General features: G+C 32.5%; 2 protein-coding genes and 1 long non-coding RNA gene across 3 annotated transcripts in view; 1 reads left to right on the top strand and 2 right to left on the bottom strand.

The window, feature by feature from the left end:
* LOC140059445 (uncharacterized) overlaps positions 1-17,201 on the top strand; it is a 146,610-nt gene that overhangs the window by 93,237 nt on the left and 36,172 nt on the right. The window lies entirely within an intron of this gene.
* On the bottom strand, positions 25-9,415 carry LOC140058460 (splicing factor 45-like). Its single transcript, XM_072104080.1, has 12 exons — positions 9,302-9,415; positions 8,812-8,910; positions 8,495-8,685; positions 8,155-8,321; positions 7,894-8,045; positions 7,454-7,522; positions 6,946-7,159; positions 6,582-6,730; positions 6,123-6,220; positions 1,107-1,205; positions 895-967; positions 25-685 (listed from the first exon to the last, which is right to left on the bottom strand). The coding sequence occupies exons 2-12, from the start codon at positions 8,888-8,890 to the stop codon at positions 588-590; spliced, it is 1,389 nt and encodes a 462-aa protein (XP_071960181.1). The 5' UTR covers positions 8,891-8,910; positions 9,302-9,415; the 3' UTR covers positions 25-587.
* LOC140058844 (uncharacterized) lies at positions 13,377-15,287 on the bottom strand. Its single transcript, XR_011847064.1, has 3 exons — positions 15,137-15,287; positions 14,262-14,372; positions 13,377-14,087 (listed from the first exon to the last, which is right to left on the bottom strand). It is a non-coding gene; the product is annotated as an uncharacterized lncRNA (long non-coding RNA).

Genomic DNA, 17,201 nt, shown 5'->3' with positions numbered 1-17,201 from the left:
AGTTTAAGAAATAACTATCTTAACCATTTATATTGGAAGTGACCAGCAAAAGAAGAAAATATTTGGCTTTTTTATTTATGTACTTTATTATGACACACTATTTGAATTCATTTAAGTTCAGAAAAAATAATACATAAAAAGACCGAATACTGACAGTATATTAATATGTCCATTTTAAAGCATGGTTCCTACTAGAACACAGCGACATATGTATTGCATAATCACATGTGGGAACTGACGACGCAATGCAGGTGGGGGCACAATCATTGGAAGGGTATTTTCTTACGTTGCGTAGGTTGCGTCGCTAGTGAGAACCATGCTTGAGTATATCAGTTCTGCAGTGTTGCCTCCACCAAACAAATATTTTTTAAATGTTTAAATGGTCTTCACAGATTGTTTAAAAAAACGTTTATAATATCTGATGCTGGATACTAGATGAAAGTTGTACCAAATATGTATCCCAAGCATAAATACCCACACCAGGGCCATGTCTGCATTCCTCTGAATGAATACAGTATGTACACATTTTACGAGATGTGCTCAGTCTATAAAATGACAAGCTAAGGTTTATAAATAAAGTTTATTAATCATTCATTTAGTTGGTAGTTTTTGTATTTTTCCACAGAATAAAACGAGGCTTTCACGACCCTTCCGCCAAAATACCTTCCATTTAGATCTACAACAGCTGTTGAAAAAAAAAACACACAATTATAAGCAAATCACAACTTCAATGTTTAATCCTATATTCTCAATACATGTTTAATCAACACATTAATCACAAAAATACAGCAGAACTCCTCCTATAGGATACCTCTATTAGGGAGAAACTATCCCATGACACAAAACTATTTTGTTTGGTCCCGAATACTGAATTAAATTTTTTAGAAAACAAACCTTTGATTGCCGATTCCATTCTGGCAAATTCAACAAAGATTCTCACAGCCTCCTCTTCCACTTTTTCTGGCTCCTGTAAAAAATAAACACTTATTATTAAAAACTCTTTCCAAAGTACTCTCATTAGTTGAAAAAAAAAAATAAATAAATAAATACAAATAAAATGTATGCATGTATGTAGTTTAAATGTTTGTTTAAAAAAACTGACTGACCTCATATATGACGACCTTTGTGACCGCTCCGTACTTCGTGCATTCTTCTGCTGTCTCAGGTTCAAGATCTCCGTCAACCTCACCGGGACCGACCATGTTCTAAAAAAATACAAAAATGCATTACAGTAGTAAATAATATACACATAATGAATGTTTATGAGTGGAATGGTACAAATAATGAATGTTTATCATCATTCGCGGTACTATATACGTACCATTTATTTGTATCAACAACAAAATAATACAGTATTTCTTTCACAAGAATATTTCTATAAACTTATTTGATACAAAACGGGTATGCAATGAGCCGAAGCTCTTAAACGCATTACCCTATAATACAGATATCTAATTAGCAAATAAAACAATAAAAGTACAAATAGAAATAAAAAGTAAAAGTAACAAAAGTGAACTCTACATGAGTGAGTATTTATTTATTAATAGTTGTTGTATTTCCTTTTTAAATTTTCCGATTTTAGTTTCACACTTTATGTTTTCAGGTAAACGGTTCCAAATATTTGCCCCTCTATAGGCAATACTTCTTTGTCCTATATTTGTTCTTTTTAGAGGAATACGGAAATCACTCTTCTTCCGCGTACCATACTCATGTACAGATTCCATTTTTGTAAAAAAAGAGTTAAATGAAACTGGTAAATTGCCCATACGGAATTGAAACATAAATACAGCAGTGTACTTTTCATACAAGTCAAAAATATTCAATAGGTTTTTGTTATAGAATAAATTTGCTGATGGATGCTGATAATGCACTTTACATATAATTCTGATCGCTCGTTTTTGAAGTATATGTATTCTCTGTAGCTTTGTTGCCCCCGCAACTCCCCAAATAGTTATTGCATATATTAGGTGAGGTAAAATTAACGAGTTGTACATTATTAACAAAACATCTGATTGAACAATATATTTAAGTTTGTTCATTACACCAATGACCCTTGCAATTTTCATAGTAATGATATCTATGTGATCATGGAATGTTACAAACTCATCAAGAATGACACCTAAGAACTTAATTTTACTAACTCTTTCAATTTCAACATCATTAATAAATAAAGTATAGTTATTGGTATCTTTTTTCTTATACATGCTTCTAAATTCGATAAACTTGGTCTTCTTTGTATTCAGACTCAATTTGTTTGCAGTAAACCAATCACTTAATTTACTTAATTCTGTATTTAAAGTGTTAATTAAAAGGTTTATATCTTTGTGCTTAAAAAATACGTTAGTATCGTCAGCAAAAATGACAAATTCTAAATATTTACTACTTTCAACAATGTCATTTGTATAAATTATAAAAAGTAACGGCCCAAGAATTGAGCCTTGTGGTACTCCATATTCAATCAGTTTTAATTCTGATTTACAATTTCCCATGTGAACATATTGTTTTCTCATATATAAGTAGCTCTTAAACCATTCAAGAACAATGCCCCGAATACCATAAAATTTGAGTTTTTGTAAGAGAATCTCATGATCTATCGTATCAAATGCCTTAGAAAGGTCTAGGAAGACGCCGATACTTATCATTTGTTCATCTATTGCTGAAGTAATTTTTTCTATTGTTTGTGAAAGTGCATGACTCGTAGAGTGGTTTTTTCGAAAACCAAACTGTGATTTATTAATGATGTTAAGTTTGTCAAGGTATTGAGTCGTTTGATCATACACAACCCTTTCATAAATTTTAGAAATACAAGGCAAGACTGAAACAGGTCTATAATTTGTTATGTCATTTTCATCGCCACCCTTAAATATAGGCACAGTTCTGGCAATCTTTAATTCATCTGGAAAGCAACCAGTTGTCAATGATATATTAACAATATGTTTAATCGGTATTGTTAGGCATTGCGAAAATGGTTTAATATAACGAGCACCAATTCCATCATTACCAGGTGACTTACTTATATCTAGATTATCAATATATTTCTTAATGTCATGTTCATTTACTGGCCTAATAAACATAGAATTGGCGTAATTGCCAGACATTAACGTTAGTGGATCTATTCTATTACTTCTTTTATTTTTTATATCAGTTGCTATATTTTTGCCAATATTAATAAAATATGAATTCATTGCTTCCGCTTGATCTTGTTCATTGTTGTAATAGTTTGTATTTAAGAACATCTTTGACGGTTTTCCCGAATTGTAATTTTTTCCTAATAAATTGTTAATATTTCGCCATGTTTTTTTAGAGTTATTTTTATTTTTCTCAAATTCTTCATTCAGGTAATTCGTTTTTCTTAGTCGTATTAGTTTAGTTAATTTATTTCTGTAGTTAGTGTATTTAGATTTTCTATAAAGTGTCGGATTTTTTCTATACAAACTGTATAGTTTTTCTTTCTTACGAATTGATATTGCAATACCTTCAGTGATCCACGGAGATTTATTTATATTTGCTCTCACGTGTATATTTTTTAAGGGAAAGCATTTATCTATCAGTCTATTTAGTGTGTTATGAAAGTTAACGTACGACTCATTTGCATAACAGCTGCTAATTACATTCTCCCAGTCTTGCCGTTCTAGTTCAGTTCTGAATAGTTCTTGATTGCGACGGGAGTAGCTACGCTGTAACTTATATTTGTGTACATGTTTTGTTGGAGTCTTAACCGATTTATTTATGCAAAAGATAGGATAGTGGTCTGAAATATCCGTATAAATTATTCCTGATTCTATCTGATGATATTGCTGTGAATTCGTAAGAATATTGTCGATTATTGAAGCTGTGTTTGCTGTTACACGCGTTGGCTTGTTTATGATAGGGATAAAAGAATGTGAGAAAAGGGTATCTGTATGCATCTGTACGTTACTTTCTGTGTGATTAGCTAAATCAATATTATAATCTCCTACGAGATATGAATCTTTATTTTCACTATTAATAATGTCCATAACTGTACCCAATTGTTCGTTAAACTTTTTAGAACATTTATCCGGGGGTCTGTATATGACTCCATATACAATGTTCTTATTTTGATGTTCAACTTCAACAAATAATGATTCTGATTGATCCATCATAGCCGAGAGATCTTCTCTTATAGCATAGTATGCATTGTCAGGTAAGTATAATCCAATTCCGCCACCCCTTTTATTATGTCTGTTTTTGTAGATAAATCTGTAACTTGGTAGGCTATACATATTAGGTATATCATTTTTCGTTAGCCATGTTTCAACTAGAGCTATACAAGAAAATTCTCGGTTTAATGAGGATATAAACTCACTTATGCTATCAAACTTGTTTACAATACTCCGACAATTCAGACATAGTATTGAAATAAAATTTTCTCTATCAATATTAAATTTGGAGACAAAATCGTTAACAAGATAGTAATTAGTTTCTGTAGTTCCTATTGTTTCATTTTCGTACTCATGTAGACTATTATAAAACATAACTTAGATGATTATTCCTACTCTATATAATTGTATAGTGAATAACCTTCTCTGTGATGTATTTAGTCTCGAAAAGACAAGTTAAACGGTAAGTACAAGGTAATAAGAGGTAAGTATAAACATAATACATACATACATACATACGTACGTAACCCGTAAAGATACATATACATACATACATACATATACAAACACTCATATATTGTATATACACATATTATTAACGAGGATATGATTATTAAGGCATGTAATTTGTTGTGAGTACCTGTGTGGTTTGGTATAAATACAGTGGAGGTACCATGATCTGTCCCATAATCTGTCCCATAATCTTAACTAAAATTACTAGTAGACAACTATGACATTATATCAGAGAAGTCATTGTTTGTGTATCATGCCATTTATGTATAATTTTCCATTTCTAAATACCGGTTTCCTCCCTTCGTTGTATGCCTTAGTCATCACGTCTCTCAACCTTCTCTTCTCTTGAACGTCCGCCCAAGGTAAGTCTTCTGTTACGAAATAGGTGTGATCCCGTCTCAACAGTTGTTTTGCCGATTTTAGTACTTTATATTTTTGAGGCCTATATAAAAATTTGGCAATAATTTGCCGAGGCTTACCGTTCTGCATTTTACGTCCAGTACGATGTGCATTCTCGATGTTCACTTTATTATGAATATTCAGCTTGTCTTCAATAAAATGTTTCAGGACCGTAAAAGGATCTTCTTCATTATTTTCTTCGATTCCACCAAACCGTAAGTTAAAACTTCTTGAATACCTTTCAAGTTGTACAATTTCTTGTTTAATCGTTGTTAACGAGCCTTGGTATCCTTCAACAGTGGATGACAGCGTTTCATTTTCTTCGGTAAGTTTCTCAATATCCTTCTTGTTTTGATCACTTAATTCTTGGGCAAATAAGATGGATGCCTCCATAGTTTTCTGGATCGATTCAACATTGGTAAGTCGACTTTCAACCTTGTCTAATCTCGCCAAGATGGTAACTTGGTTTGCTAGTATAGCGTCAAGCTTCTCATGCATTGTTTGTATTTGGCGCCCGTCGACATCATGTGATTCGGGATCCTGTGATTCTGTTTGTTTACCTTCGCAACCAGGTGGGCTAGCGTTATCTTTCACATTTTGTTTGTCTTTTCTCGGCATTTCGATCAATCAGCGTAAGTATGTTGTTTAACGGTAAGTAAATATTAATTACCTATAGGTTTTCACTGATGTAATCAACAATTGACGATGTTTTTTAACTGTATTTTAAGACTGTTCACAGAGAGAGAGAAATTCGCTTGTTAACGCATTGCAGGTCAGGTCATTTATGAGTGGAATGGTACAAATAATGAATGTTTATGAGTGGAATGGTACAAATAATGAATGTTTATGAGTGGAATGGTACAAATAATGAATGTTTATGAGTGGAATGGTAAAATAATGTCATGAGGTGAATAAATAGAAGAAAATAAATTGTAATGATCGTTAAATAGTGCATACTATTGCACACCATTTGACTCACAATCGTCCAATCAAATGACGGGAAAATATTTAAATGTTATATAACATAGTATAAAACTTACACCAAATATTTTGTATGTTCTATGTACAAGATTTGAATTCTTAACTTACCGCAAGTAATACAATTTTTGTTGGATTTTTTAACAATGTCGGCACATTTGTGGTCTGTTGCCGTGGAATATTTGGTAGCGGAAATTGAGGCAGCGGATCTGCAAAATAATAAATCATTGTAATAATATTGAAAATGCAATATTATATTTATAATACTACATACTACATTTTTCAAGTTTTACTTGAAAGTACAGTAAAACCTGGATTTTACGTACGCATAAAATGATCGATGACGTTATCATTTTCAGTAATTTTTTACATAAATAGTGTTATTTTTTACATTGAGGGCGCAATTTAACAACAAACCACAAAGCCATGGGTCTGTGAGACAAGACACACACATGCATTCCCCCTACAGTGGCAAACAATTTATTTAAACATCGCACATCTTTCGGTCAAGTTTCGTACATAAAATGAAGATTCTACTGTAATGCAGAATTTGTAACTAATTTCTCTTACCTGATTTGGATGCGTCAATAATCTTCCCACCTCGTTTACTCGTCTTTTCCACGGATAATGCCGTGCTTATTCCCTGCTCTGATTTTCCTAAGCCTTTGCCTTCTTTAAAGCCATATTTGGCCATAATCTTAGCAGCCACTGATGCAGCTCTGAAAATAACAAACATTTACTGTACTAATAAAGTGTTGATTTTGAAGTTGATTACAAGACAATCTAATGATATCAAGAACTTACATGGAAGGCATGAAACTCATGTCTATAATTCTGAAAAATGCCCAGAAGCTCCAGGGCCATATCTATTTCCTCCAGGGATGGTCAAAAGAATTAGTTATTACCCTTTTTGTTTTTATCTATCTATTCTTACCCTAAGCCAACTGGAGCTTGAAAATTTTGCTGTTTTGCGGCTTGTGTTGCCATTAATATTTCTTGATCATCAAAATCGCTGCCTGGGGGCGGGGTTGTTGACCTTTCTGGATGGATATCTTCTTGATTTGCGGCTGCCTTATTTTTCTTTATGATGTCCCCAAAGTTTTTCGGCCGAGATGATGGTGGCGGCAACATCTGTGGTGGCGGAAGCACTAGAAAACAGATGTCATGAAATTCATAATTAATTGTATTTTAAAGCATAGATTTTAATTATTCTACAAACAGATGCATATCCATACAGTTGAATCCCTCCCTTGGAACACCTAATAGGATACACTTTCCTGTGAAACGAACAAGGGGAAATTATTCCTATTAAGGGTCCTCTATTGAAAGGTAATTTGCTTGTCACAAACAATATGTTCTCAAGTGCAGTTTATTTAGCAGTGTCTTGGCTTAATATACTCCAGGGTGGGCATATATCAGAATTATTGTGTTATAAAACTCACTTTCTTCCTCTTTGTCTTCGTCGTTTATCAAGCATGAGGGTGGAGCAATCATAGCACAGGCACCAGCACCTAAGAAAAACATTAGAATTCATTAAATTATCTAACATTACATATATCAAAGAAAATATTATGTGTAAAATCCTCTATCCATGTTGCATCAGTTTTTTTTTAACTTTAAAAAAATGTATTTATAGAGGGTGATCCTAAACAGCGTATGCTGACAATCAATGGGCCCTCTTGATGAGTTATGATAAGTGTCTGTGTGTAACAGTGGATATGTGCTAGTACACCAGCGTTTTTACTTACAGATACAATACAAAAGTGGTTGGTTTTGGCAATTTTAGGTGGTAGCCAAATATATATTCACATTCAATACGTAGCTCAATCCTTACAATTTCACCAAAATCATCCACCAACCAAAATTAATAAAATCTCATTACCTCTTCTCTTTTGTTTTTCACGATCTTCGTCATCTTCTTCATCGCTGTCAACTGGTCTTCTCGAGAATCCTTGCGGTGAACGGTCACGCCTTTCTCGATCTCTACGATCACGATCCCGGTCACGCTCTCTATCTCGTTCCCGCCGTTTCCTCCTAAAATTAAAATAAGTGCGTGTTGGTAAATGACCTTGATTATGCCAACTTTTTACTAGCCAACCAGGAACAAAATTTGCTAGCCCAAAAATGTTTTTTATCTACGTACCTTTCTTCGTTTTCCCTTTCTCTTTCCAATTGTCGTTCTTTCTGTCGTTTCTCTCTCATTTTCTTAACTGCTTTCTCGTATTCATTGGGATAAGCAGGGTCATACTCGCTTGAAATATCACTACCCATACTGTCATTCCTATCACTTGTAAACATTGGCTGTGTGTGCTAAAAAAAAATGAAAGCTTGTTAGGTAGGCCTTTGGTGACAAGGGACAATTAACAATAATTGTATAAGTGTTTTGTCTTCTCCTAATGATAATGTAAGGGTGATGTATTATGTTTAACTGGAAAGGGTTCACAGTAAAATTTGTAGAACAACATATCTTAAGAATCAAATACCTTTAAAGGTGTGAAAGACGGTGCTACTGGTGGTGACGGTAATGTGCCTTCCTCCGATCCGATACTTTGACCTTTCAGGTCAACTACAGGAGCTAATGTTGCCGATCTCATCTTCCTTTGGGCCTCGGTCAAAGCTGCTTTCTTTAACCGTAATTGTGATTGCATCATTCGGATACCAGCTGACCATCCGGCTATAATTGTAAAAACATTCCCAATTTAGATGAGGAAAAGGAATGTAATAATGCTATTATTAGGTATTGATATATACTTAATGATTGCAAACACCACAGTTTATGAACACAAAAGGAAAAACTTACAAACATCTGACTTTTTACCATCATTGGTTTTTTCTTCTTTCGCACCCAGTTCCACACCTAAGCCATCATACAACGACATATTTCTTTTGTATTTTTGGTCTATAAGTCATAAAAATAATATAATAATAATTATTAATAATAATAATTAATAATGAATTGAAACAAACAAACAGTAGACTTAATAATAAATAATACTCTAGGCCTACTGCTGTACTTTTGTACCTCTCTCTAGCATACTCAATATGGCGAGTGGCCGTGAGGTCTTATAGCCAGTTAGGTGCGATAGTACAGTAGCGTGCAAAGGCCAGTACTACTAGCTAGGCCTAATAGGCCTACCTCAGTCTCTCCAGAAGTCTAGAGAGAAGCCTAGCCTAGCTAGCTGCCTCTCCTAGCCTACTAGACTAGCCTTAGTAGGCCTATCTGTGCTGTGTCCGTACCATTTAAGTTTACCTAGGGAGGCCTAGTAACTAAAGCTCAATGTAATACTTACATTTTTGTCACGGTGTTTTTTTCTATCAACTAGGTGTAGTTTTTGAGTATTTTAACTGGATTTATCAACAAATAAAACGCACAAAACAACACATACTTCTTCCATAATTTTTATAAACAGCGCCCTCAACCGATGATCAAAGACGGTCCTTTGATGACGTAGTAGTATGTTGCTGCATGCAGCCAATTGCGGTTTGCTGCAGCACGTCGCTGAGAGTGAGGCATACATATATTGTATTTGTCTTGAGGTATTGCCTGTTAAAGAATAGCACGGGCTATTCCATTTTACTGTGGGTAATTGCAGTCAAATTTATAATAAATATTGAAAAACTGCAGGTATATACAAACGATTTCCTGATTGCTGCCCTCTATATATTTTATTCCGTGGATTTTTAACTGTATTCAAAGATACTATTTGCTGTATATTGTAGAAACCTACTGTAAAGTTTGTTTTTTTTCTCTCTCGTGTTTTCTTTCACATTTCTACTTTTACGGTGTATTTTTGTAGTATGATTTAAGGTTTTATTTCAATTGCCGTACGTATACAAGAAATAACACGAGGTCAAAATATGGAGATATAAATTCGAAATGATCAAGGCAATTTTCCATCGACGGTATCAAAAAGAAAATACCCGGCACGGGTCATACTATACTGGATAATTTTTTTAAAGCATAACATGGCACAGGCGTACATGCATAGGCTATAAAAGTGTTTAAATTTCATATAAATATTATTTTGATGATTTGCATCTCTAAGTATGATTATTAAGAAAATCGGTTTTAATTCAATTTAAGTTTCATCTTACTCAATGACAGATTCATCTTTTTAACATGCTCTTTTTACTGCAAAGTCCCAAGTTAAATATGCAATTTTTGTTATTTTTAGAGCGAGTTTGTTTTGTTGTACTTATTTTAATACATACAATTAAATACTTAAAAGTATTTAATTGTTGTTTAAACAACCAATTTAACGATGACCACCATACTTACCAACCTGCGTGATCGGACACATACGTATTTACAGGCCCCACCCCCTCGTGGCGACTTGCGATGGAAACAAATTTAGTTCACTGGCACTCCTATGGCCGGAAATATTACTCTCGCACGTAAAATTCATGATGAATGGCACCTCTTGTATTCCGGTACGGTAAACGAAGCAAATATTATTAGATTGTATATTACTCTTTTTTTGTTAATCTATAATTCAACGTTTTTCATGCGGATTCATGAATTTATTTTATTAAAAAACATTTTTTGGAGGGTAAAAATTGAACTGATCCACCAACCAATAGCAAGAAAATTGGGTTTCCTTTTATAAACGCACACAAAATCATGTCATGTGTAATTGCGATCATGACAAACGCCATGGTTATAGGCCCATCCTCGTCACGGCGAGCGACCACGGACACATTAATTGTAACTTTCCCTGATATTACGTATTTTATTGATGCGTGGTGTAATAATATAAATAGGCCTACTCGTATAATGTTCTATACTTTTAAAATATACCAATTAATTTAAATGCATTTTCCTCTCAAATTGTGTTAAAAATGATAACGCATCGTATATAGGCCTACTTAGGTTTAAACGCGTGTTTCATTAAAAATCACTTGAAATGCGAGACCGGCCCAAACGATGCGAGAGGGTTGGTAACTATGGACCACATAAATAATTTTAAGTAGCCCTACCACTTGTTTGTTGTAATTAATGGTATCGATTCATTACAAAATTATTGAATAATACAAACAATATGCATACATAGTGGATTAATACAATTTACAGCTTGCCCAGCTTGTTTAAATGGACCCGAACTCATGGTGGTTACAAAATGGAGATTTGAATTGAATGTTATTTAACTAAAAAACACGCTCTCAAGAAAAATCACAGAAACTACGTAACTGTACCTTTAAATTTATTTTTATTGAATGAAATTATTAATGTTCATCACATGGAACTAAATTAAACTCAAACAAGAAAAAATCAGGTCTATTTAAGCAATCGAATGCTGTTTAATTAAAAAACACGCTCTCAAGAAAAATCACAGAAATTACGTAACTGTATCCTTTAAATTTATTTTTATTGAATGAAATTATTAGTGTTCATCACATGGAACTAAAGTAAACTCAAACAAGAAAACATCAGGTCTATTTAAGCAATCGAATGCTGTTTAATTAAAAAACACGCTCTCAAGAAAAATAACAGAAACTACGTAACTGTACCTTTAAATTTATTTTTATTGAATGAAATTATTAGTGTTCATCACATGGAACTAAAGTAAACTCAAACAAGAAAAAATCAGGTCTATTTAAGCAATTGAATGCTGTTTAATTAAAAAACACGCTCTCAAGAAAAATCACAGAAATTACGTAACTGTACCTTTAAATTTATTTTTATTGAATGAAATTATTAGTGTTCATCACATGGAACTAAAGTAAACTCAAACAAGAAAAAATCAGGTCTATTTAAGCAATTGAATGCTGTTTAATTAAAAAACACGCTCTCAAGAAAAATCACAGAAATTACGTAACTGTACCTTTAAATTTATTTTTATTGAATGAAATTATTAGTGTTCATCACATGGAACTAAAGTAAACTCAAACAAGAAAAAATCAGGTCTATTTAAGCAATCGAATGCTGTTTAATTAAAAAACACGCTCTCAAGAAAAATCACAGAAACTCCGTAACTGTACCTTTAAATTTATTTTTAGTGAATGAAATTATTAGTGTTCATCACATGGAACTAAATTAAACTCAAACAAGAAAAAATCAGGTCTATTTAAGCAATTGAATGCTGTTTAATTAAAAAACATGCTCTCAAGAAAAATCACAGAAATTACGTAACTGTACCTTTAAATTTATTTTTATTGAATGAAATTATTAGTGTTCATCACATGGAACTAAACTAAACTCAAACAAGAGAAAATCAGGTCTATTTAAGCAATTGAATGCTGTTTAATTAAAAAACACGCTCTCAAGAAAAATCACAGAAACTACGTAACTGTACCTTTAAATTTATTTTTATTGAATGAAATTATTAGTGTTCATCACATGGAACTAAAGTAAACTCAAACAAGAAAAAATTAGGTCTATTTAAGCAATTGAATGCTGTTTAATTAAAAAACACGCTCTCAAGAAAAATCACAGAAATTACGTAACTGTACCTTTAAATTTATTTTTATTGAATGAAATTATTAGTGTTCATCAAATGGAATTAAATTAAGCTAAACAAGAAAAAATCAGGTCTATTTAAGCAATCGAATGCTGTTTAATTAAAAAACACGCTCTCAAGAAAAATCACCGAAACTACGTAACTGTACCTTTAAATTTATTTTTAGTGAATGAAATTATTAGTGTTCATCACATGGAACTAAATTAAACTCAAACAAGAAAAAATCAGGTCTATTTAAGCAATTGAATGCTGTTTAATTAAAAAACACGCTCTCAAGAAAAATCACAGAAATTACGTAACTGTACCTTTAAATTTATTTTTATTGAATGAAATTATTAGTGTTCATCACATGGAACTAAAGTAAACTCAAACAAGAGAAAATCAGGTCTATTTAAGCAATTGAATGCTGTTTAATTAAAAAACACGCTCTCAAGAAAAATCACAGAAACTACGTAACTGTACCTTTAAATTTATTTTTATTGAATGAAATTATTAGTGTTCATCACATGGAACTAAAGTAAACTCAAACAAGAAAAAATCAGGTCTATTTAAGCAATTGAATGCTGTTTAATTAAAAAAAACGCTCTCAAGAAAAATCACAGAAATTACGTAACTGTACCTTTAAATTTATTTTTATTGAATGAAATTATTAGTGTTCATCACATGGAACTAAAGTAAACTCAAACAAGAGAAAATCAGGTCTATTTAAGCAATTGAATGCTGTTTAATTAAAAAACACGCTCTCAAGAAAAATCACAGAAACTACGTAACTGTACCTTTAAATTTATTTTTATTGAATGAAATTATTAGTGTTCATCACATGGAACTAAAGTAAACTCAAACAAGAAAAAATCAGGTCTATTTAAGCAATTGAATGCTGTTTAATTAAAAAACACGCTCTCAAGAAAAATCACAGAAATTACGTAACTGTACCTTTAAATTTATTTTTATTGAATGAAATTATTAGTGTTCATCAAATGGAACTAAATTAAGCTCAAACAAGAAAAAATCAGGTCTATTTAAGCAATTGAATGCTGTTTAATTAAAAAACACGCTCTCAAGAAAAATCACAGAAATTACGTAACTGTACCTTTAAATTTATTTTTATTGAATGAAATTATTAGTGTTCATCACATGAAACTAAAGTAAACTCAAACAAGAAAAAATCAAGTCTATTTAAGCAATTAAATTCTGTTTAATTAAAAAACACGCTCTCATGGAAAATCACAGAAATTACGTAATTGAATGCAATTACGCAATTGAATGCAATTATGCAATTGAATGCTGTTTAATTAAACAGTTTAATTAAACAGTTTAATTAAACAGCATTCAATTGCTCAAATATGCTAGATTTTATTAGTGTTCATCACATGGAACCAAAATATATATAATAATAATTTTTCCTTGATAGTGTGTTATATTAATATTTATAATATGTGAATAAAAGATACTGTACATAAATTGACCCGATTAAATAATACTGTAGAGTAACAGACAAATATATAACATCTTGCACCTTGATATTTTATATCATTGCAAATTTGTTTTCAACAGATGCTGAAGTTTGTTTAGGAGCCAACAAGCTATGCAAGACAAAATAATTCAGCTACCATACACTCTAAAAAGAACAAACAAATATTAAATGTCAACCAGGAACTAGATTGATGCACCAAAAAACAAAAGTATTATATCAGCCACATAACAGTTTCTCTTAATATCATATAAATAAAACTAAACATTCTTATTCACCAGGTTTTATTGTAGGACATTTTAATATTATAAATCCATTTACCTGAAAATGCATTTAAATTTCTTGGGTAAAATCACAAGTCCTTACGGCATTATCAACTGCAAGTCCAATCAAGGTCAGGAAAGTGTTTTGGTACAGCAGATTTTTATTACCCTATGGTAAAAAGAAAAAAAATCATAAAATAAAATATTCTATATAGAAGTCTGCAACATGTATACAAATAACACACCTATGCACTTGTTCTGACGAGTATGATGATATGAATATTAATTATACCATAATTAATTTTTTTTTTTTTTTTAAATACAACACGACCAATAATTACTTCACAATCTATTTTATAGGTCTAGTAGTAGGTAGTTATAACACTAATTTACAGTAAAAGAGATGCTACAGTGGTCACATTAATCTATGATATAAAAGGATATAGTATCTAGTACATTAATATTAAAATTTAACTTTATAGGCCCTATACATTTTTCTTTCAAGAAACAAGTTAAAATAAATATTAATATTGTTAAACTTTTTAGTAATTAGTATTTTTACTGTTTTTTACATTAAATTGTAAAAATGTATCTATAAATTAAAATGTACATGTATAACATTGATTAATAATAATTGAATGTTTATTGTTAGCTAGCATTTACTTGCTTGCTTGCTTCATCCCGCCTAGTAGTAGTATAGTACTATAGTAGGCTACCTGCTACTACTACTAGCCTAGGCCTACTTTACTATCTAGGCTTACTAACTGCTACACTCTTCTATTTCTACTACTAGCTAGTAGGGCTACACTATAGTATAGGCGTAGCTAGGCCTTAGGCTAGGCCCTATTCTATATAGATAGATATAGCAAGCCTAGGCTAGGCTTAACATAATTAATCAGGCCTAGCCTCTAGGCTACAACAGTTAAAAACTACCATGAATGAATTGAAAAGATAGCCTAGCCTAAACGATCCGCCTAGACTAGGTTTCTTCGACGTTAAGTCCTGCCCACCCAAGCCTTCCTCTATAGTACTAGGCCTAGTACTAGTAGGCCTAGGCTAGGCCCAGGGCTACATCATCCCCCGTCATCACCCGTTCCTCGAAACACACGGCAACAGTCAATCTTTGCTGCTGTCACGTTCCTCTTTCATCACACACACGATACGAAGAAATACTGTAATCAGATTTATATGACGGTTTGCGGGAGTTACAAACACAAAAGTAACGCCACTTGACGCGAAATTACAGTGGAAAACAATTACCCACGAACAAATGGTACAAGCAATACCTCAAGAAAAATGCAATATATGTAGGGCATATCCTCAGCGACGTGCTGCAGCAAACTGCCTATCCATGCAGCAGCTAATTTTGTTTCAGCAACTTTTTCATCAACACATTTATTTATTTTTATATAGTCCATATCCCTATGTATTTTCGTGTGCAGATCATGGGGAAAGTGTAAACATTGTGTTTTATGAATATTTGAATCATGCTGGTTATAAAAACCCATGTTGTCAAATTTCTAAAATTCATCTTTGACCTCTGACCTCAATTTGAATGTTTTGACCCATTGAAAACAAAATGATCATATCTTTGCAACGCTTAGATTAAATGAAATAATTTTAGTGTCAAATTATTTGGGAGATGCATATTAATATTCGTTCTAATGGAAAAGTTTGTCAAAAAATGGCTGGAAGTATGATTTTTGGCATATTTGACCTTTGACCTACATATCATATAACTCCGTAACTAATAGTTGGACAAACTTTAAATAGGGCTCAAATTAATCTGAAGGTATATGTTTCTATTCAGTATAATAAGAACTTTTACAAGAAAATGACCCGAAATATTTTTATTGACCTTTGACCTGTACTAGGTAGTACCGTATATTTCGGTGTATAAGTCGCACCTGTGTATAAGACGCACCCCCAACTGAGAGTAAAATATCGGTATTTTTTATATCGTCGATGTATAAGACGCACCTTATATTTCATCAAAACAATGTTTTTTTAAATTGTAATCAATATTATTGTAATTATATATTTTGTTATATCTACAACGGCGTCCTTTATTTAGGTTTTTTCTTACCTAGGCTCGGCCGCGCCCAGCCTCAACAAGTTCTTTCTAACTTGTTATTCATGAGTTTCGCCGCAACATCGAGTGCATGACCGTGTGTGTAACACGCACGTGTGTGGGCTAGCCTCGCTCGATCATTTCGAGAGGGCGCACGTTTTCACGGACAATCGTATTCGATTAGTATCTATGTATCCGAGAAGTGTGTACGCTAGGTCCATGCTATAATCACCTGGAGAATATACTAGTCGAATACCGTACACCATGTGCCACCAAAAGAAGGGCTTGCGCTTGGGGTACGGCGATCGTGCGTATAACTACTGTATAAATAAATACTATTCCAATCGTACGACGTAAACGTTTACAAATGAAATTTTATCGGAGCGCCATAATGAACAAATCTTTTCATCATATTTAGTATAACATCATGCTAAAATGACTTGAAAACTAGGCCTAGGCAGAAGCAGGTTGCCGTTACGTTAGTTAGTTACTGTAGCTAGGCCTAGCCTACTCAGGCCTAGCAAACGAGGTGACGATAGCCTAGGCCTATGTACAATTTGTGTGGTGAGGCATTTATGTTCGGTGTATAAGACGCACCCTTAATTTAGAGGTCAAATTTGCGTGTCAAAAGTGCGACTTATACACCGAAATATACGGTACATATTTCTATAATCTCAAAAACTATTGGCCGTAAAATGGTTGTTTTTGTGAAATGGTTCGAACAATTTACATTTATATGTTTTATAATAACAACATTTTATAGAAATGTAAATGAATTTTATTTATGATCACTAACTTTGTAATTTATTAACATCACTAGCATTTGTTATAATATTAAAATGTGTCATATTTGCTGATTTTACGCACTTCACATGAATTTATCAGAAAATATGTGTATTTAATATAAAGTTGTTTTTTTTTATATAA

This window comes from Antedon mediterranea, chromosome 9 (assembly GCF_964355755.1).
Source record: "Antedon mediterranea chromosome 9, ecAntMedi1.1, whole genome shotgun sequence".
Taxonomy (NCBI): domain Eukaryota; kingdom Metazoa; phylum Echinodermata; class Crinoidea; order Comatulida; family Antedonidae; genus Antedon; species Antedon mediterranea.
This window is presented reverse-complemented; position numbering and strand designations above follow the sequence as displayed.